Source organism: Schistocerca americana, chromosome 1, assembly GCF_021461395.2.
Source record: "Schistocerca americana isolate TAMUIC-IGC-003095 chromosome 1, iqSchAmer2.1, whole genome shotgun sequence".
In the NCBI taxonomy this organism is placed as follows: Eukaryota; Metazoa; Arthropoda; class Insecta; order Orthoptera; family Acrididae; genus Schistocerca; species Schistocerca americana.
The window spans coordinates 735,274,546-735,292,568 of record NC_060119.1 but is presented as its reverse complement, the minus strand read 5'-3'; the positions used below and the strand labels follow the sequence as shown (position 1 = coordinate 735,292,568).

The window sequence follows — 18,023 nt, the reverse complement described above, 5'->3', positions numbered from 1 at the left end:
CCTACATCATCCTAACAAATTTCCCCAATAGTGGGGGAGCTTGCTGGGAACCCAAGACTCGCCACCTTCTCTGCCCTCACAACCACATCTTTTCTGCCCTTACGACCACATCTTTAACAATCTTATGGCCCAGTCCTCTCTCTTATGAATGCTTCCCCTTCTACTCTTTTCATTCACTTTACAACTTGGCCTTCCCTTTGGTCTCTTGCCTTCCATCTTCATCTTACACATTTTTATAGCCATCCTCTTCTCAAACACTCTTTACATCCTCAAATAATTTTAACTTTTTCACTTAATATTACCTTGCTGGTGATCCTTATGTGTTCCCTTCCTAACATTTTCATGTCTCATCTTTTCTATTTTGTTACACATTTCTGACTTCTTGAATATTTTACTTCGCTTATTTGTCCCATGTAATTCCTCTCAAACTCTTCATACAGATTTCAACTTGCCTTGCAAACTCACTCACTTTTGCCATTTCTTTCGTTTTCCTACTTTATCTTACTCAAGTACTTTAAATTTTCCACCATTTTCAGCTGCTCGCCTTCAAAGTCATGTTTACTGTAGGTCTGTCCTTTTTTCCTTGTCGTGCCTACCAGCTCACAGTTCTGTGTGTTAAATTTTAGGCCACACCCTTGCACTTCTTACCAAACATCAATTTTTTCTATACTGACCCATAAATTAAGCAAAAACAAAGCTGCTTCCCATCTCTCTTGCCCCCTTGTGTCATTACACCATACTCTATGGCTATGGAAAGTAATAAAGATAGAGCACTTCCTTGTTTCAGACCATTTGTCCACTTCCACCATCCTGTTCTCTTCCCTCCAACAATCATAAACAACTTACACTTCCCTCATACAATAATTGTATCCTCAGTGCCATTTGCTTCTTCTTGCCTTCTTAAACAGGGAACTTCCCAGTGGTGCCATCCATGTTTTGAAACCATCTTTACAGTTGTGCAGGTTAAGGCCCCCATGTGTCACATCCTGCAGCTGCTCATTCTCGTGGGCCCTCATTTACAAATAATTAAAAAAAAAAATCAGAATTTTGCATGATGCTCTACAGCTTTAAAAAAAGGAATGCTGTAAGGATGGATTGTATAGAGTAATGGATTGAGTACAGTCCTTGCATGCAGAATATTGTGGGTTTGAATTTCATCAAGTGCTTTCAATTTTTTTATTTGAAAACTTTTATCGAAATGACAATGATCCTTATTTCTATTCAGTTAATTAGTTTAAATTATTTCTATTGACTAGCACATGATTTTAATCATCATATTAACTTTTTCACCTGCCCTCATTTTTATTCCTAGAATTATTTTCCACTTGGAAGTTTTGTGCATGTGAATTTCACTATTTTTACTTACCTATCATAATATTTGAACACTTAATAATGCTGATCTATCAGCCAAAAACACAACGATCAAATAACCTATCTATACTGACAAAGCAATGGTGACAAAATTTATTTTTAGTTACAATATGTATGTTTTTTTGGATAGTAATCATCATACAAACACTTAAAACAAATTCCTATTGCACTGGGGACAAAATAATGCAGATGAATACTCAACCAAAAGAATGCATTATAAGCAGAATGAAATTCAAGCAATATGAGAAATAGAAATAAATAAAGCAATTACATGGATGAAAATACAAGATGATGAAATAAATAAAATTAAATCAATGTTAATACATAAAAATAATTAAAATCACATGAACAAAAATTCCATGTGGAAAAAGAAAAATGAGAGCAAATGGAAAGTTAATATAATGATTATAATTACATGACAAAGAAAGAAAAATAAAAAACTATTTAAATGAATTAACTGAATAAAGTCAAACAAAGGAAAATCTAAGATGGAAAATAACAATATTACAAGAAGGAAAGTTTCTACTCACCATATAACAGAGATGCTAAGTCACAGATAGGACAACAAGAAGACTCTCACAATTAAAGCCTTCATCAACAACACACACACACACACACACACACACACACACACACACACACATGGCAGTGTGTGTTTTAGTTGCCTGAGATAGCAGTCGTGTGTGTGTGTGTGTGTGTGTGTGTGTGTGTGTGTGTGTGTGTGTAAGGGGGGGGCTATACATTTTAGCTTTTGGGCAAAGGATCTGCTTCTCAAGTACACACACACACACACACACACACACACACACACACACACACACGAGAGAGACTCACCTTTGCCTCCCACGTTACACGTAATGTGGGCATTGACAACAACTTGTGCTCACAAAAAGCGATTTCAGCTTGTTCACCATTCATGCGTACATCTTCCCATGCTTGGAATGCATTGAGCATAGCAATATGATCTGAATGCCTACCACCAGCAAATGCTTTTTGTTGGTATGTCAAACGGCGATTGTCCATGCCTGAAAGTAAAAGACCATTAATCTGAGAGGCTGCCAGTAATAAGAAACTGCACATTATTTAATACTTTTACAGCATACAAAATTTATCTGTAATACATAACAACTCATACTTTCTCTACCAACTACCATGAACAGAAACATTTCATTAAAAAATACTAAGCATTAAAAAGTACTTGTTGCATCCCCTTTCTAAATTATTACTGTATACAAGAAACATGTAATTTCATCAAATTTTTAGAGCTATTTAATTACTTGTGAGGCACAAAAGTCAACAAAACATAAGCACACACTTCATAAAGGTTGTTACTCATTGAACTAGTCCCTAAAATTTCATGGAGTTTGGCATCGTCATCCACTTCTTTCTAAAACTCTGTTGAATAGTTTTCTTTCAACTGTGCAGACTGAACTAACTTCTTACTCAACCGAACATCTATACAGACAGAAGTCACCTTATTACTTCCTGAATAAATTTTGCAGTTTCTTTGCAACAAGTGTAAAGCCAAGTTTATTACTATACAGGATATACATAATTTCATTCTTGTCTTATATTCTTGTGGACTCATTGTCACAGTGATGCTAACTGAACATCCACAAGCTAGAGTTGTGAAAATATGACTTGTCACATATGTAAACCTATTCCCTCTTTAATTTTAATTAATTGTGATAAGACATTTACACTGAATAGTAAATCCCAAACTATAGACTAAATTTCACAAGAAACAATGAAAACCACTTTCTGCTAGAAATCATGATAGTAGTTATCTTGTCATGCTGAGCTTGATGGTGACAATTATCGGCCAGAAGATACAAATCAGTGTGAGATAGATTCTTATAAATGGCCTGTCAACCTTCCCCCTGATCAACACTACAAGGAAGGCAAGGCAGCCATTCTTTCCCACCTGCATCATGAAGTGAATGTTTGGGTGGATTCAATTCAAATTTTCCAAAAGTCTGTTTAAATTCTCACTTCCATGATGTCAAACAACACATAGGTTTCAATGGCAGTGACTCCAGTGCACAGTCTTTGAAATCTTCCATAAAGAGATTGGCAATAATAGGTGGCAAAGGGCTCCCCATTGGAACTCCACATTTTATACAGCTCTCCACCATTCCTAAAACTTGCATAATGAAATCAAAGACCTCACTCTCTTACATGCACAATGTTTTTTTCTTTGTAACAGTGCTGCAATTAAGATTTAACCAAAGCCAAGTAGAGCCAATGCTCGTTCAGCTTCCCAATGAACTTGATACAAGAGAAAGCATTAAAGACAAAATCTTAGACTCTCAACATCACAGTCAACAGAAACAGCTCAACTGGACGAGCAGATAATTGGCAGGTCTGTAATGGAGAAGTAATTCTGGCATTTTTCGCTGATTTGAGGAAACTGTAATATATCTACATTAGTATAACTGAACAAGGATTTGTAAATTTAATCTTCTGAATAAGCTAGACGAAGTTCTAGTGAATATTAGAAGAGAATGTAAGTTATAATGAAACTTTAATGTTACCTTAAACAACACATCAACAGGTAACATCAGTTAACACTTTAAAAAAATAAAAAAATAAATAAATAAATAAATTAGGGCTCACCAGTAACAAACACTTCTGGGAAGGTCGAGCTGTTGGCAGCCATGGTTGCTAGTGCATCACCACAGAAAAACATATTCCCCAGTATCATCATCTTACCAAGTCTTGGCTCAATAGGCAACTTAGCCAGTATTCGGCCCAATGGAGTAAGTTCATCATTTTTATCTAAGCACTTCATTTCTGGAACAAAAATATGGTCTCTTTTTAAGATGAGCATATGTGAGGAAATAAGGGACTTGCTACAACATATTTTTACTTAATAGTATAGTGAAAACTACACTGGCTACGAAAGTAGTCAAAGTTTTAATTATCATTTCATTTACTCATCTCAAGGAGCAATCAATTGGATATCAGTCGTAGTAACTGCATCAAATATTAATCCAGCCTCTTAATAGATACATTACTTGATAAGTGCAATAAGAATAATCTTTTAGCTTCTGAAAATAATAAATATTTGGCAATATACATATTTTTTAAACATGCCTTTTAACCTTTTCCACATTAATAGCATTCACATAATAATGTAATTTCAGTGGCTGAATTCAATGTGTTACCACTATTGCTGTTATCATTACTTTTTTGATTCATGTGGTTTTCATTCATGTTTTTCTACAGCATGGATGGTTACCCAAAAGAAGTGAGTAAGCCGTTCTGATAACTGCTCTTTATAATTTTTTAAAACTTTGTATTTTTATTTTTACTACATTGCTATTTGAGTACACTCCTATTACTTTGAATGTAACCATAGCATACACTGCTACAGATTGAATTTTACATTTAAATTTTTAAGATATGTAAAATTTAAATATTTTAATGGCTTTGTACTTGCGTCTGTCGTTTTTGTAAACTCTTAAATCTTGTGTTAAGGAACCTATTGTATATCAGTTTGTGGTAACTGTACCAAACAAATGCAGCTTCTACATAGGGACATTGTAAAACTAGTGCTACAGGAGTAAGTTTTAGTCTGTTTTAATTATAAATTGGCAATAATTTTATAAACGTGTTTTTAGATTTATTTTTATCCTAGCTAGCACATTGTAAGCTAATCACGTAAATGATTTTAAGTAAGGAATACATGTTACACTAGCGACACCTGTCAGTCCACTTGTCAATGCCTATCCTTCACTGATAACCGCTTGCCAGTCCAACAGCACCCTGGCTGCAATGGTGTATTCTGTTGTAAGTGACACAATATAGTTGTATGTGATTAATAACTGTGTGTATAGTTGTTTTAATTTTGACATGCCAGTGCATCAGCCTTCTCATCTGTTACATACCTGCCAATTCATGAGATAGGTATAGGTTATTCTGTTGTTTTCTTTCATACTGTATCTAATACTGTGTATTACAATTGCTTTGTATGTAGTCACACTGTTTAAAAACTATCCAGATCTGAAGATGGTAACACTGATTACCGAAACCGGTTATCAAGAATAAACGTTATTATTAGAGATCTTGGCAAAGAAGTTTATCTTCTCAAATGTTTTAATTATCACATGAACAACTGAAGTTACACAATGAATTTTTTGTTTGTTTCAAGTTAACTTTTGTAGTCCTGCTGCACAATGAATCCTACATGCTGCAGTACGAAGCATGCCACTCAAGGAACCAAAATAAAACTGCACAACCTACCGATATAGTGCTGTATTGTGGAGCAATTAGTTTTCAGGAGGAGCAAAAACGTTGTAACTGAGTTAGGTCAATTCAAATCATGCCTTTACCCAAACAGATTGGCCTTAATAACATGACTACAACATTTCTGCTGCTGCCAAAAATGAGCTATCATACGATAATCCACTTTATCAATGGGTAGTGCCATTTTGTTTTTGCCCCTGTAAAAGTGTGCTATGGTACTGTGGCATGGAGATTTCAATGTTACCAGGACTGCAGGCATGTACTTGCAAACAAAAACTTAATTATATATGTTTATTTTCTTTTGAGGTCATCATTTAAGATTTATGATTACCCCTCATACTAGCTACAATGGTGGTAGTAATACAATTCTTATAATTCACAACTGGAAGTTTTCACAATTTTGATGCTCATCAGATGATATGCTTTTGTCAGTATTCCTCAGATTTTTCTCCGGGGGATAATATGGAAAAGACTTCACAAAACAATGTGAACAATGACAAAACATGAAAGGGTGAACATTTCACTTATTAGTTAAAGAAACAAGATCATCTCTGCACTTACAGTGAGAAGTTCATAGCCTTGTGGAACTACATCATAGACAGTTATTAAATTATTCTGAACATATTTTTCCTATACTATATTTATAATATTTATTACCAACCTCTAAGCAAGACTTCAGCTTCAATTACAGCATCAATAGGTGGAGGCTGAATTGCCTTGCTAAGAAACTGTGCTATTGCTCCCAAACGTAGTAGTTTTATTGACAGTGCCAACTCGTGTAAAGGAGTACGGAACATTTCTGGTGTCATATGCTCATCCAATTTTTCAAAGCGAGCCTTTATCATTTTAAAAAAGAAACTGAATTAATAACAAAAATATTGACAATTAGTGAATGAGACTAAATTCTGCAGAAAAATTTAGTAATTACCTTGCTCAATAAATGGAAGCAGAAGCCAGGTCGAACACGGCCAGCTCTTCCCTTTCGTTGCTCCAAATTAGTTTTCGATGCCCAAACAGTTGCATAGTTAGTCATATTATTATGTGACGTAAATAACTTCATTTTTGCTTTGCCACTGTCAATCACAAATACGACATCATTAATGGTGATTGATGTCTCTGCTATGTTCGTTGAAAGAATTATCTGCAGACAGAAAAAAGAACACATTATTTACTGTGTGTGTGACCTGATGGCACCTGCATGGTTGATATAAATACTTACACACACTTTACAGTATGAGTAATAGTCATGATGAGCTTTATCAATGAACTGTTGTTTCTGTATCCTCTTCAGGGTGTATCTTTTCACATTATTAAGCTCACTGGACAAATAATTAGTCATCCTAGAGAAATCATAACAAGCATCATTTAATATAATGTAATTCCACCCTTGGACTAGGTTAGGAAGGGGGTCCACAAGGTTGCACAGGTATGTTGCATCAAAATTAAGCCACTTGATGGGGACTTAGTTTCACATATTTGTTATTGTCTGTTACTGCACTAGTTTTTAATTTCGCTATGTCCTTTGTTGTTCTTGACTACAATTTCTCAGCCAATTTAACTGTTAATGAGCTACTTAAAACAATGAAAAGTTCAGGTTGGGATATCAACAACATTATGAGAAGAACACGCGCAAACACGCGCGCGCTCTAACACGCGATCGCGGTCTCGTGCGAACACACGAGCACACGCACCCACGCAAACACACACGACTGCTATCTATGGCCGGCTTCTGGCCAGACACATGAAGTGTTCTTGCTTGCTTGCGTGTGCATGTGCTTATGTGGGCACGCGCACATACGTGTATGTGTGTTTCCTTTCTGAAGGAGGCTTTGACCAAAAGCTCAATCTGTAACAGCCTCTTCATTGTGTCTATCTGCAAACCAACTTGTCATCTTTATGGTGAGTAGCTATCTATGCTTTTCCTAAAAAGCTTCTTTAGTTATTTAGCCACTTTCACTCACAATGAACTGATCTGTTAAACACTAATTGTAAAACCCACTCTATCTGCTGCAGCCTCCACACCTCTCTCTAAGCTCCCCAAAAATTAGGCACAGAAAATGTTTTTCTTACCTTTGTAACACCATCTGGAACAGGCTCAAATACACGCCGCTGGTCTTCTCTTGGCAGCTGTGAGTGCAACGGTATTATTGAATATGCAGAGCCGCCTGGAAAACAAAATATTATGACATTAATGCAATATTCCAACAAAATATTATATGTAGCATGTCACAACAGGGTCAGCCTTGCTGTGAAGGATACATATCTCATATACCAAAGGATTAAGCCCCTTGGTTAACTAGTGCACAGATCTATCTTTCTGTGTTTCGTAATCTGTCAGCCATTTTTTCATCTGCAGTTCACCTAACTTCCATATTGGGCGTATAGATTTCGTTCACATCAATTTTTGTGCAATTTTCTGAGCTAGTGTTTCTCATCAACTCAACATACCTATGTTTGACTGTACCATTACTGTCTTCATCATACTGTTGGAAAATATGCTGGTATTTAAAGTGCATGATTGTTGAAGAAACATTTCTGGGCTGTTCTCTGATGAGAGTAATTGGCTTGATTGTACTTACTGTTCTCCTACGTGCAGCTACAACGAAATCTGCAACACATTTAGCTATCGGCATGTCATCTCCCAAAAACCATTCTGTCAATGGAGAAAATATCTTACTTGATGGAACAATGAAATACTTGTTCAAACGCAAGACAATTTGACAAGAAATGTACAAGGAGAGAAACACACAATTTGTGTGAAGCCTCCAACGTTCCTATTTGGATAACACCTTACTTCAGGAAATACCACACAGTAAAAATCTCTTAACAATGAATACACGAAAAGAAAGAAAACACACAGAAATTTGTGAATATATTTGTTTTTTCTTACAGTATTATATATGATATAATAATAATAATAATAATAATAATAATAATAACAACAACAACAACAATAATACCACCACTTAGAATATTTCTGAAGTCAGATACGGGGTTAAGCTGGTATTACATGACACACCTATAATGTACAAGTCATGTGTAGATTTTCTGGCACCTGGTGGCAGAATGAGTGAACCGGAAAATTTGCCATTTCAGCAGACTGTTTATCCATTGGCGAGAAACAGAAGCCATTCTATTCTGTCGTGGATCTGCGCATGACCAGTAGAAGAGGTGTGTGAGTGCATGCCCAGAAAGCAGTATTTCGTGCAGGCTTTCTGTTTGTTATTGTTTTTACTTATACTCAGCAGACAAGTCTTGAAGACACTTTTGGCTATTGACAGATATAATCTACATTTTTTCTGTAAATTTTTATAAACACGGCAATAAAAAAACAAAAATCCTCATTTTTTGCATTGCCTGTGAGAAAAGCTGTCCATCTGATGATAGGTACTTATCTTAGAAATAGAATAAAACAAAGAAAGTACAAATGTGCTTATTGAGATTTACAGCAAGGAAAGATGTTTAATCTTAAATCAGATCCTTTAGATACTCTTTTCCACTATAAAGTATGTCTACAAATGTTTTATACTGAGTCTGTATGTTTCATGTATTTGTGTGCACAATTTTACTTTCATTATGTGTATGTATCAGCTCAATTGGTGAAATTACTGCATGTGCTTGATTTGACTGCATCTTTTGTTTTATATAGCATTGACAGAATAGCTGCAAGAGCCAGGGCAGCTGTGTCGGCCACGACCAGTGAGGACTGTAAAATCAATTTTCCATCTTTGAAGTCACACGACTGTGAAACAGTTTCCCTCATTACTGTGTCATCACAGTCATAACCCATCATATATGATCGGCAAGGCGCAATCGTTCTGATGAACTTCCTATTTTCCTGTGGATCTTCAAGCCTCAACTCTTTCATTAATGGCGTGTATACGTCCCTGCCTTTGTCCCTTTTTTTCAGCCAGGGTCATCCAATTCCTTCCTGGCATTACGTCGTCACTCTTCCGTTCTCCTAACAACTAAGGCAGACACTGTCATGACAAATGCAGCATAAATAATTACATCCATGTCTAAAACACTGTGCAATGTAAAATTCGATACTAATTTGCTTGTACCAGTATGACATAAAATGAATACATCAGTCAATAATTCTGTACAATCATAACATAATTTCATTATAACTACACAAAAACAACAATAACTGCTTAAGTAAGACGGTAAAGATCTTAGAAGTTTCAATGTGAGTAAATAGCAGTTTAAAAAAAAAAAATCAACTTTCACACCCAATGACATAACCAATGTAAACTAATTAGCCTGTGGTTCCAAGTACGTATTCCTGAGGCGCTGGTTTTACAAAAATATCGACCTTCACACTCAATGATGTGACCAATGTAAACTGGTCTGTGGTTCCGAGTACTTACTCTTGGGGTGCTGGTGTAGACTTGTATACAATAAGTCTGTTGTCTAATACTGGCTTTAAGTACCTTCAGATATGTGACCACATAATGACAGCATCAGGTCAGTTACGACAGAATCAATATCCTTCTGAATAATTTAGGAGTAAAGAAGACTACTCACTGAAAAACAAAAGTAAAACACACACACACACACACACACACACACACACTTGCTCCCTTTGTGGTGGCAGCTGGACTCTCAGTGCCAGGATTGAACTTCGGCAGGTGAACTGGGGTGGAAGGGGTTTGGGTGTGTACAGGGGGAGAGTGGTGGGTGGCAGATAGAAGGGTTTGGGGTGGGCAGCTAGTGGGTTGGACGGAGGTAGCCTATTAGGTAGCTAGGAATGCATGAGGAATGGTGGCAACTGCAACAGTTAGGTATGTGATTTATGGATGTCACAACAGGTGATGAGTGGTGCATGATGAAGGTGACACGCAGATGTGAAGTAGGACGGGGAGACAGGGCAGAGGAAGGGGAAACTGTTGGGGAGGAAGGACAGTGGGTTAATGGAGACTGAAGCCAGGAAGGTTATGAGAGTAAAGGACGTGTCACATAATACCGGTTTAAGGACCTCTAGACATGTGACAACATAACGACAGTACCAGGTCGGTTATGACATAATCACTACCCTTTTCAATAATTTACAAGCAAAGGAGACCACACAATGGGAAAAACCACACACACACACACACACACACACACACACACACACACACACAAGGTGCCAGCTGAACTCCCCAGCACCAGAATTGCAGTTTGGCAGGTGGGCTGGGGGTGCGGTGGGTACAGGGGAAGAGCAGTTGGAGGCAGGAAGAAGGGCTTTGAGGTGGGTAACTAGTGGGTTGGAGGGAGGGTGGGGCGCCATTTGCCAGCTAGGAATGCAGGAGCAAAGATGGCAACTGAACCAGTCACCAAAAAGCAGAAGCATTGAGTCGTAGACAGGCTCACAAAAAAACTTGGTATCTTCTGGAAGTAATCCTTTCTTGTGCTAAAGTACATACACACGCATGCACACATCCATATTCCTATGTCCCTATATGGTGCTGGCTGTATTCACAGTTGGAGCATTCAGCAGGTGAACCAGAGTGAGATTGGTAGAGGGAGAGAGAGCAGGAGATAGGAAAATGGATTGCAGGTGCGTAGATGGCAGCTCACAGAGAGGCAGCCAGTTTGCGGACTAGGAAAGTGGGAGGGATGGGTGGCAGATGCACAGATGCACTGGTGTAAATGCCAGTGGGGAGCAGCGCACAATAAAGGTGACACGGGGACACAAATTGGGTGGGGTGGTGGGACACAGGAATGGGAAACAGTTGTGTGGAGGAACATATGATTAATGGAGATTGAGGTCAAGAGGGCTATGGAAGCAAAGAATGTGTTGTAAGGATAATTTTCATTTGTGTAGTTCAGAAAAGCTGGTGATGGATTCAAATGGCCCAGTTTGGAAAGCACTCACTGAAACAGAGCATCTTGTGCTCAGGTACATATTGTGTGACTGGCTGGTCAATTCTGTTCTTGACTGCAGTTTGGTCATGGCCATCCACTCAGATGGACAGATAGTTAGTTATCATATCCACATGAAAACCGGTTCAGTGATTGCAGCTATTTACACTAATGTACTTGGTCCAGCATATTGCAATGCCAACTCTACACCATCTTGAAGCTTTTACCATCTGGATCCCTTCTCAATACTGCTGATGCCATCTCCAGGGTGTACACGACCCGGGAATTTTTCATTGTTTTAGTTACCAGTTAAATTTTTGTGATCTTGACTGGTAAGAACCAATACTCTAACGAAGGATATTACTGTATCTTGCTTCTGCAGAATAACACTGCAGGGGGGGGAGGGGGGGTGGGGGGGAGGGGGGGGGACCTTAAGTCACAAAGGAAATGCGCCATATACAACAACAAAATACAGTGCTCATACAAGCGTCTGTCAACCAAAGTGTGTCAAAGGCTTTAGGAAGAATATGCAGTGCTTCCTAACAACAAATTGCCTCCAATGAGCGTGACGTGACAGCTGTTTACATTAGATTCATTTGAGCAGTTGCGGTCGGGCTCTTGTGCATGCGCAGTTGAGTTGTGTATGAGTAGTACCTTCTCCCGCTTCTGGCTACAGATGTGTGGCTGGGCGCCACTGTCTAAATTTCTCCGGTTCGGAAATATCGTAGATCCAGGGCTGATCCACAGAGCACTAGAGCAGTCTGAGATGTAGTGGGGAGGTGGGTAGTCTCCATGTGACCTGTGTTTACGTTTAGTGATTTTGCTGCTTCCTCTTCGATTATTGCTCTCACATTAAATGAAAACAAAACAGACTTCTGTGGCCGGGAGCTACCACATGAATTAAAATACATTCGCATAATTACGAAAGGCTAAAATATGTTGTTAGTTTCAGATTTTATTTCCACCTTTCTGACAGTCAAGCATTAATCGCCTTGCAGAACAATGAAGTTATTTTTGTCGGTTTGCTAAAGAGATTTGGCTTTTATTAATCTTTTGCGCAGACAAAATCAATTTATTTGAAACAAAGTGTTTAATTTCACACTGTTGGCTAGTTTCAACTCTTCGCTGCATTTCAAGAGCACGTTTTCCATCTTCTAGCTCATATGGCATTATGCCATAATAAAGAACCAAACATGAGATAATACAGTACTGGTACTCAAGAAAATTTACATCCGAATCTGGACATAACGATTGTGGACTTTAAGCTGAATTATGCATTTTAGTATGGTTCATGAAATTTCGATGCTCTTGAAGTATCCTTAGATGTCTTGTTTCTTTTATGACATAATGCAAGATCTTTTAACATTTTACATGTACGAAGATGCGGGCTTCCTGCGTCATCGTAGCTGCGTAGGCGCAGTGACACCTGTTATCTGGCGCTCTCTGGCAACTGCTGAAACGAACCAATTTCTAACATGTCACTGGTAAATATTGCGAATGGTGGCTTGAAACGTTATACTTTCAAAGTAAATTTCCTTTTACACAAGATGAACTATGCGTGAGAATGTACGATGAATTTCTTAAATCACAGAGCGTTTAACTCTCATTTAAAAATCAACTCTTTGAGGAAAACCATCTAGAAGAATTTTGAGCCCAGAAGATCAGACATTTACATTGTTATTAAAAATTTTACAGGCGCATTTGTGTGATGTATCTTAAAGTGTAACACACGCAAAAAGATCAGCATTACATGTGGAAGCTTAGCTTCTCTTGCAGCTTAATCTTCGAGACCAATATCATTTGTGAAAGCTTTGTTTTTCTTGTAGCAACACTATGTATGTTAATTTAAACCATTAACTTTTCTTTTTTGTGTGTTCGCGCTACATACAGGGTGTTTCAAAAATGCCCGGTATATTTGAAACGGCAATAAAAACTAAACGAGCAGCGATAGAAATACACCGTTTGTTGCAATATGCTTGGGACAACAGTACATTTTCAGGCAGACAAACTTTCGAAATTACAGTAGTTACAATTTTCAACAACAGATGGCGCTGCGGTCTGGGAAACTCTATAGTACGATATTTTCCACATATCCACCATGCGTAGCAATAATATGGCGTAGTCTCTGAATGAAATTACCCGAAACCTTTGGTTGGTTGGTTTTGGGGATTAAAGGGACCAGACTGCTACGGTCATCGGTCCCTTTTTCCAAATACAAAGAACACCCACAGAGAATAAAAACGAGGAACAGAATAGATCACAGATGATAGAGAACAAGAGAAACTGAGACAAAGAAAAGACAAAACGAACTAAAACCACACAGAGTGTGACAGTGGTTGGCCGACCATAGAAATAAAAAAGGAAAAGCCAACCACTTAGAAACACATTAAAAAAAGCAGTTTAAAATCATAGGCCAAAGGCCAGAATCAACACAAAACAATAAGAGAAAACAGAAACACTCAGATTAAATGATAAAATCCCGCTGCCCGAATAAAACGTAAAACTAAGTCAGCCATAGTGGAGTCGTCTGCTAAAAGGGCAGGGAGCGTAGCAGGCAGCGCAAATGTCTGCCTGACCACAGCTAAAAGGGGGCAGGCCATCAAAATGTGGGCCACTGTCAAAGCCACCCCACAGCGACATAGAGGAGGGTCCTCCCGGCGCAGTAAATAACTGTGTGTCAGCCGGGAGTGGCCAATCCGGAGCCGGCAAAGAACTACTGAGTCCCTGCGAGTGGCTCGCAGGGATGACTGCCACACAGCCGTCGTCTCCTTGACAGCACGGAGTTTATTGCGCATTGTCAGTTCGCGCCATTCATCGTCCCATAGCGCCAAGATTTTGCGGCAGAAGACTGCCCGCAAATCAGTCTCTGGGAGGCCAACGTCCAGAGATGGCTTACTGGTGGCCTCTTTCGCCAGGCGGTCAACATGTTCGTTACCCGGGATACAGACATGACCGGGGGTCCACACAAAGACCACAGAGCGGCCGCAACGGGCAAGAGTATGTAGAGACTCTTGGATAGCCATCACCAGACGAGAACGAGGGAAACACTGGTCGAGAGCTCGTAAACCGCTCAGGGAATCGCTACAGATAACGAAGGACTCACCTGAGCAGGAGCGGATATACTCTAGGGCACGAAAGATGGCGACCAGTTCAGCAGTGTAAACGCTGCAGCCATCCGGCAAGGAACGTTGTTCGGAATGGTCCCCTAGAGTGAGCGCATATCCGACACGACCAGCAACCATCGAACCGTCAGTGTAAACAACACCAGAGCCCCAATACGTGGCCAGGATGGAATAAAAGCGGCAGCGGAAGGCCTCTGGAGGGACTGAGTCCTTAGGGCCATGTGCCAAGTCGAGCCGAAGGCAAGGGCGACGAACACACCATGGAGGTGTATGCAAAGTAGCCCGGAAAGGAGGTGGAACAGTGAAACCCCGAAGCCCAGAGAGAAGCTCTTTGACGCGGACCGCTATTGTACAACCAGACCGGGGCCGACGTTCTGGCATACGGACGACCGACCGCGGGAACAGGAGACGATAGTTTGGATGCCCGGGCGAGCTTAGAACATGGGCAGCATAAGCGGCCAGCAAACGTTGGCGTCGGAACCGCAGTGGAGGTACACCTGCCTCCACTAGTACGCTGTCCACAGGGCTGGTGCGGAAAGCACCAGTGGCAAGGCGTATCCCGTTGTGGAGAATTGGGTCCAGCACCCGTAGTGCAGATGGGGATGCTGAGCCATAAGCCAGGCTCCCATAATCCAGACGGGACTGGATTAACGCCTGGTAGAGCCGCAACAGGGTAGAGCGGTTGGCGCCCCAGCGGGTGTGGCTCAAGTATCTCAGAGCGTTTAGATGCCGCCAACACGTCTGTTTAAGCTGCCGGATATGAGGCAGCCAAGTCAACCGGGCATCGAAAACCACCCCCAAAAACCTGTGGGTCTCCACCACAGCAAGGAGTTCATCGGCAAGAGAAAGCCGCGGCTCAGGATGGACTGTTCGGCGCCGGCAGAAATGCATAACGCGGGTCTTGGCTGCCGAAAACTGAAACCCATGCGCTACAGCCCAAGACTGCACCTTACAGATAGTGCCCTGTAGCTGACGTTCAACAGCTGCAATGCCAGTAGAGCTGTAATAAAGGCAGAAGTCGTCAGCATACAGGGAAGCGGAGACAGAATTTCCCACGGCCGCAGCAAGCCCGTTAATGGCTATTAAAAACAGACAGACACTTAAAACAGAGCCCTGTGGCACACCGTTCTCCTGGACGTGGGAGGAACTATACGAGGCCGCGACTTGCACGCGGAAGGTACAACACGACAGAAAATTGCGGATAAAAATCGGCAGAGGACCCCGAAGGCCCCATCCATGAAGCGTAGAAAGAATGTGATGACGCCATGTCGTATCGTACGCCTTCCGCATGTCGAAAAAGACAGCGACCAGGTGCTGACGGCGGGCAAAAGCAGTATGGATGGTCGACTCCAGGCTCACCAGATTGTCGGTGGCGGAGCGGCCTCTACGGAACCCACCCTGAGACGGAACCAGAAGGCCCCGAGACTCCAGTACCCAATGCAAGCGCCGGCTCACCATCCGTTCAAGCAACTTGCAAAGAACGTTGGTGAGGCTAATGGGACGGTAGCTGTCCACCTCCAGAGGGGTCTTTCCAGGTTTCAAAACGGGGATGACAATGCCTTCCCACCTTTGCGACGTAAACTCCCCCTCGACCCAAAGACGGTTGTAAAGATCGAGAAGGCGCCGCTGGCAGGCCACTGAAAGGTGTTTCAGCATCTGACAGTGGATGCCATCTGGCCCAGGAGCGGTATCAGGGCAAGCAGCTAGGGCACTGCGAAATTCCCACTCACTGAATGGAGCATTGTAAGATTCCAGGTGGTTGGTGCGAAACGAAAGGCTCCGACGTTCTATCCGCTCTTTAATGGAGCGGAAGGCCTGGGGGTAATTCGCAGAAGCGGAACTCATAGCAAAATGCTCTGCTAAGCGATTTGCAATGACGTCGGAGTCAGTACAAACGGCTCCATTCAGTGAGAGCGCAGGGACGCTGGCAGGGGTCCGATAGCCGTAGACGCGTCGAATCTTGGCCCAGACCTGCGAGGGAGTGACATGGAGGCCAATGGTGGACACATACCGCTCCCAGCACTCCTTCTTGCCTTGGCGGATGAGGAGGCGGGCCCGCGCACGCAGCCGTTTGAAGGCGATAAGGTGGGCTAAGGAGGGATGTCGCTTGTGACGCTGGAGCGCCCGCCGGCGATCTTTAATCGCTTCAGCGATCTCAGGGGACCACCAAGGCACAGCCTTCCGCCGAGGGGACCCAGAAGAACGGGGAATGGCAGACGCGGCGACAGTAACGATGCCGGTGGTGACCGATTGAACCACCGCATCAATGTCATCAGTAGAGAGAGGCTCAAAAGCGGCAGTGGAGGAGAACAAATCCCAGTCAGCCTTATTCATAGCCCATCTGCTAGGGCGCCCAGAAGAGTGACGCTGTGGTAGTGACAAAAAGAGCGGAAAGTGGTCACTACCACACAGGTCATCTTGCACACTCCATTGGACAGACCGTAAGAGGCTATGGCTACAGATGGAAAGGTCAATGGCGGAGTAGGTGCCATGCGCCACACTGAAGTGTGTGAAGGCACCATCATTTAACAGCGAGAGATCGAGCTGCGACAAGAAATGCTCAACGATGGCGCCTCGACCTGTGGCCACTGACCCACCCCACAGAGGGTTATGGGCGTTGAAGTCGCCCAATAGCAAGAAAGGTGGCGGCAATTGGGCGGCCAGTGCAGCCAGGACATGCTGCGACACATCACCATCCGGTGGAAGGTAAAGACTGCAGACGGTAATAGCCTGTGGCGTCCACACGCATACAGCGACAGCCTCTAAAGGCGTCTGGAGAGGGATAGACTCGCTGTGCAGAGTGTGAAGGACATATATGCAGACGCCACCAGACACCCTTTCATAAGCTGCTCGGTTCTTATAATAACCCCGATAGCCACGGAGGGCGGAGGTTCGCATTGCCGGAAACCAAGTTTCCTGCAGAGCAATGCAAAGGAAAGGATGAAGGCTGATAAGCTGGCGGAGCTCAGCTAGATGGTGGAAGAAACTGCCGCAGTTCCACTGGAGGATGGTATTGTCCATGGCGGAGAAAGGCGTGACAGGACGGGGAAGGCAGATTACGCCGCTGGGTCACCTGCTGCCTCCGATTGAGCACCCGTGCTAGTGCTATCCATGGCGTCTGAGGGACCGGCGAGATCTAGGTCCTCAGCGGACGCCAGGATCTCCACCTCGTCCTCAGACGCAGAGCTGGAAGGTGGCGGTGGGGTGGCTGCCACCGCGAGTTCCTTGGGCTTAGAGCTCCTCTTCTTTGATTTCTCACGCTGCTCCTTGGGTTTAACTGGCTGGGAGGGCTTCACCGATTCAGTCTCCGGGACTGAGGAGGATCGTGAAGCCCGTCGACCAGCTGATTGCGGGCACTTACGCCACTGTCGGTCGTCAGCCTTCCCACTGGTGGAAACCTGGGAAGGGAGGGACCCGAGGGACCCCTTGCGAGCG

At 42.1% G+C, this 18,023-nt stretch overlaps 1 protein-coding gene across 3 annotated transcripts in view; it reads right to left on the bottom strand.

The window, feature by feature from the left end:
- The window catches only part of LOC124610662 (dosage compensation regulator), a 184,718-nt gene that overhangs the window by 35,061 nt on the left and 131,634 nt on the right, over window positions 1-18,023 (bottom strand). For all 3 annotated transcript variants that reach the window (XM_047140176.1, XM_047140175.1, XM_047140177.1), the window contains 5 exons: window positions 7,690-7,784; window positions 6,548-6,760; window positions 6,281-6,455; window positions 3,988-4,164; window positions 2,206-2,396 (listed from right to left, as the gene is read on the bottom strand). In XM_047140176.1, the coding sequence (XP_046996132.1) occupies window positions 2,206-2,396; window positions 3,988-4,164; window positions 6,281-6,455; window positions 6,548-6,760; window positions 7,690-7,784 (851 nt within the window). The remainder of the gene's footprint in view (window positions 1-2,205; window positions 2,397-3,987; window positions 4,165-6,280; window positions 6,456-6,547; window positions 6,761-7,689; window positions 7,785-18,023) is intronic.